General features: G+C 42.0%; 1 protein-coding gene across 4 annotated transcripts in view; it reads right to left on the minus strand.

Annotated features, from left to right (window-relative positions):
• Positions 1–6: 6 nt before the first annotated feature.
• smurf1 (SMAD specific E3 ubiquitin protein ligase 1) overlaps positions 7–4,710 on the minus strand; it is a 16,898-nt gene continuing 12,194 nt past the window's right edge. For 2 of the 4 annotated variants that reach the window (XM_016661939.1, XM_007574367.2), the window contains exons 11-18: positions 3,800–3,903; positions 2,819–2,933; positions 2,539–2,717; positions 2,288–2,425; positions 2,077–2,197; positions 1,745–1,946; positions 302–377; positions 7–214 (exon numbers count right to left, since the gene is read on the minus strand). In XM_016661939.1, the coding sequence (XP_016517425.1) occupies positions 115–214; positions 302–377; positions 1,745–1,946; positions 2,077–2,197; positions 2,288–2,425; positions 2,539–2,717; positions 2,819–2,933; positions 3,800–3,903 (1,035 nt within the window). In that variant the 3' untranslated portion in view covers positions 7–114. Of the gene's footprint in view, positions 215–301; positions 387–1,744; positions 1,947–2,076; positions 2,198–2,287; positions 2,426–2,538; positions 2,718–2,818; positions 2,934–3,799; positions 3,904–4,710 lie in introns of all 4 variants that reach the window. The other 2 variants (XM_016661938.1, XM_007574366.2) reach the window with 1 other exon arrangement.

The raw sequence follows: 4,710 nt of genomic DNA on the forward strand, positions 1-4,710 counted from the left end.
CCTGGAGTTCGGTTCGTGTGTGTGTGTGCATACATGTCGAATGTCAGATAGTTGGGTGTGCAAGTGCAAGCGAGTGTGACCGGCGTCGTCCTCCTTGTCCTTGTGGCAGAGCCGTCACTCCACGGCGAAGCCGCACGTCTCCTCCACGGCCGTCAGCAGCTTCTCGTAAAGTTTCTCGTAGGACTCGTAGGGAGGGATGTCTATCCGGTTAAAACTGGAGACGCACAAAAAAGAGGATTCGTCAGGAAGTTTATTCATTCTTTCATAAATTAATGAACGAATAAAACCCGAGGCGTCGTACCACGTGTGAGCTTTCGGTAGGTTCTCTGTGTTGGCGTCTATCAAGTGGATGGTGAAGAGCCTCGGTCCTGCAGAACCTGTAGAGCCTTACACACATACATTCTAGTTATCACTGCTCTACAATGGGAGACGGCGGGCTGGTCGTTTTAAACCAGACACCAGTAAAAACGCAGGGAGTTTAACGGGAGTTCATGTGAGAGACCAACACCGGGTGGGACTTCACTGGAAAGTGGACTGAAAACTTGACACGTTTATGTGTTTATATGTTCAACATGTTGAAAATCTGAAAATGATGCTGTGTATTTCCAGAGCATGATGATGCCACCACCGTGTTTCACAGCGTGGGTTACACGTTTCCAGGTGAAGGTCTTCGATCAGTCTCATCTATATTTTAAGCACATAGATTCAGTGAATAATCCTCAACTTTTTGTGCGTCTGTGGTGAGATTTTATCCTCCTATCCTTGCACTACTAATGCTTACTATTAACCTTTATGCTTCTTATACAATTTATTCAGTTTTTGCTGTAATCATCTCCATATGTCAGTATTATCTTGCCCACATGATCACCACACAAAATTTGTTCACCGACGTTCTCCAGCAAACCTCTGACTCCTCCGGCAGAACAGCTGGATTGATGCTGAGATTAAATTTAACCCAGGTGGAAATTCTGGATTTTATTTAGAATCATTTCAGATTTTTTTTTTTTTTTTTTTAGCTGAAAAATCAGCAAAAAAATTTTTTAACAAAAATATTTCAACATAAATAAAAAGTGGGCTGTAGCTAACAATTATTTTAGTAATCAAGTAATCTGACGATTGATCAAGTAATTAACTAAACATCAACACAGTATTGGACTAATCTGTTGACTGTTCGTTTACTATTAACTAGTTAATAACTGGGTAGCAAAATGTGCTTATAAGGAGAAAGTGAACCAGCTGAAGCTAAAACTGTGACACTTGAGTTTTGGGTAGAATATATTTACAGACAAAGACATCTTTGTCTTTATTTTTGACATCTAAATTACAAAATGTTGATTTTTTTTTGGAACAGTTTTGCAGTGCTGTTGTTTCATCAAATGGCATATTCTAGAATCTGTAGACTCCACTTTAAACAATTAATCGTTTGCTAAATTAGTTGATGATTATTTCAAATAATTGATTAATCACGATTAAATCGTTTTAGCCCCCCATTTTATTCAGCACATAATCAATTAGCAATATGCCGGTTGGAAGGAATCGATAAGAACCTCCCGTTTGACTCACAGGCTATGATTAGTAGTTGATGATTTCAATAACCGATTAATCACGATTAATTGTTTCAGCCCTGACATGAATCAAAGCAAACTTATTGGGAGTAAACGAACAAATGTCAATATGAAACAACTGCAGCTAAAAAGCTGTGTGTTGATTTTGTGTGGCGGCTCTGCGCCGGTGCCTGACCCACCCTGCAGCGCTTTGAACCCCTGCAGGGGAACCCGAGTGGAGCCTGTGACAAACTGCAGGAGGCGCCCTCTCCTCTCCTCGCTGAAGGCCTCCACGGCCTGCCAGAACCACCGCACCACGTTGCTCTCCCCGGTGCAGTGCTTCAGCCGGGTGTTGGCCTTCCAGTCCGCCAGGTCTATCTTCCCCAGTCCGCCGATTATTAACTGGATGGGACAGAGAGAGCGGGATGTTACGCGAGGACGGTGATCGAAAAACAAGAACGAGACGTGAAGAATCGCGGTCGGTTCAGCCGGTTTCCCCTCAAATGAAGGTTGGTCGTTCAGAGGCGCGCACCTCTAGCTCTTTGTGGTCGAACGGTTTGAGGAGGTGCTGCGGGATCAGCTCGCTGAATCCTTTCTGGAGAGCCAGGAACTGGGCTTCAATCCCACGCATGAACCTCCAGTTCACATAAAGTCTGCAACACACAGCCAACACCAGCAAAGTGAGCATCCCACACCACACCGGGAAGCATTTCTCAACACCTGGTTTTGTTATCTGTTCCCACCTAACGTATTCCTTCTTGTTCTCCTCGGTGACGGGAATATTTCTGCCGTTAGGTTTGAGTTCGTGTTGTGAGAACTTCCCAAAGGCGTTGTGCTCCACACAGAACGTGTGATCCAGGACTGAAGTGATGTCGTTCTCCCTGCACACACACACGATAAAGTGAACACCGGGCTGTAAAATATGAAATAAAAACAGGGAAGTGACTCAAAGTCACAGTGGGTCATTTGGGCCGATCAAAGGCAAAGTTCTCACAATATCCAGACGAGGCTCTTGTGCAACTCCGGGTCCGTGGTCTCCAGGTCGTTGAGCTGGATGGGTTTACCTAGCAGCTGCTTGTAGAAGGGCAGCGTGAAGCTGCCGTTGATGTAGTGACTGTGGAAGACCGCCAGGCCCATCACGCGGCCCACAAAGTGAAAATAGGACAAGTGGTCCTAAGAAAAAACAGAGAGAGAGAGAGAGAGAGAAGGGCGTGTGAACCAAAGTTTGGGATCCCCCATTAACTCGACGTAAAGCGCGTTATTAGTGAACTCACAGGGTTGATGGAGGAGTCGGGGTTGATCTGTAGTGTGTAGATGTTGTCAGTGGAGTACTGGAAGAGGCCGTAGTAGGGGTTCAACATCTCATGACACAGCAGATACAGCCACTCCCTGGAGACAAGGTTACTCAGCGTTAGACGAGTGAACTTAAACGCACAATAAACCAGATGTTACTGCTTATTCTTCATACATGTGCTTGTCAATTTCTTACTGATGCTCTGAAATTTTCCCACTGAGGGACAAATAAAATGAATTTTCTATTCTATTCAAGCTACAGTGGGGGCGAACGTTGCAACTAACGATTATTTTAGTAATCGTTAGATTATTCTGATGATTAAGCTGATTAAAAAATATGGCCACTTAACCACTCAAAGCCTTTTTTTTAAAACACAATATTAGAGATACATTAAAAGACGCAAATAATTCATTTACATTTTCGAATAAAAAAATAAAAATGTATTGCTTAAAATGAAATAACATTCCTTTAGTGTGTGTTATGTTGATCATTTGTAGCAAAGCATGAATCTGCAGCTAGAGACATATTATCTACTGATCTGTTGATTTATTTTGATAAAAACTGAGAGCATTTATAGAAGTTTTTTTGTTTTAAGATTTTGAATCAAATAAAGCAAAAACTGTCACTTGTGGAGTTCTGGGTAAAACATTTTTACGAAGAGTTTTTATCTTAAATACAAAAATGTTTATGTTTTTGTACAGCTTTTGTACAGCAAGTAGTTTGTAAAATTTGTTAACAATTAATAGACTAATATTCATAGTTGACAATTATTTCAATAATTGATTAATCATAATTAATTTGATAAATCGTTTCAGCCCTAAAACACATTTAATTAGTGATACACTAAGTTAATTAAGCACTTCTGCTTAATTAAACATATGCTGCACATTCTAATAAAACTTGGCGCAGACAAGAAATAGAGCAACAATAAACAACAACAGCTCAGAGCCTCCACCCTCACCTGGCCACTCCTCCGTAGTCGAGGCCCTCCTCGCCTCTGAACTTCACCATCAGCCGCTTCTTCAGGTCCTTCGGCCTCATCTTCATTATCTGTCGATACGACTCCTGGGAACGCACACAGGATACAGATCAACCCTGAATAAGTCGTACAGGTCGACTGAAACGGTTCGAGGCAACAAGCCCGGGTTGTGAACGCATCGCAGTCCTAATCAGCCGAGTTGAGCACAACGACAAATACGACGTCTAGTGCTGAAGCCTGGTGTTTTAATGTATTCTAGCACTAAATGTTTTTTTTTGTTTGTTTTTACTAAACTCAGGAGTTTTAAACATGGCACACTCAATGTTTTGATTGGCTTGTTGTTTGTCAGTTTTGCCTCTTTCTCCTGACAAACGCCTGCCGACCATAACGCTGCGTCTTCGGCGCAGACATAGTTTCTCTCAGTGGAAACAAAACGACCTGGTACTTTCCACCAAACCAAATCCAGTTTGGTGGAAAATTTCCCCGAAAAGGGCTAAATAAAAACCCACGTCACAGATTTTTATTTGAGAAAATTGTTTAACACCCCTGTGTCATTGTTTTACTTCACAACTACTTTGTGTTTGTCTTTATCACATGAAACTGCAATCAAATTTATTAAAAGTTTCTGCCACAAAAAAAGTGAGAAAGGTTCTGGAACCAGTGTTGCTTCAGCAGCAGCAGCAGCTGCTGCTGCTGTTGTTTGCCAGTGATGCAACACAAACAATGTTTTGCACAGAGTCTATCCACCAATCAGAGGCATGTTTACAATCCAAACCGCTCAGCTTGGTAGAATAATAAGCAGCTGAGTGGATCAGGGTTGAAAATGTTTCTCCACTGAGGCGTTTTGGGGGAAAAAATAAGTAATTCAAAGAAAACAAAGAGCACATATATAT

This window comes from Poecilia formosa, unplaced genomic scaffold, assembly GCF_000485575.1.
Source record: "Poecilia formosa unplaced genomic scaffold, Poecilia_formosa-5.1.2 Scaffold350, whole genome shotgun sequence".
NCBI lineage: Eukaryota > Metazoa > Chordata > Actinopteri > Cyprinodontiformes > Poeciliidae > Poecilia > Poecilia formosa.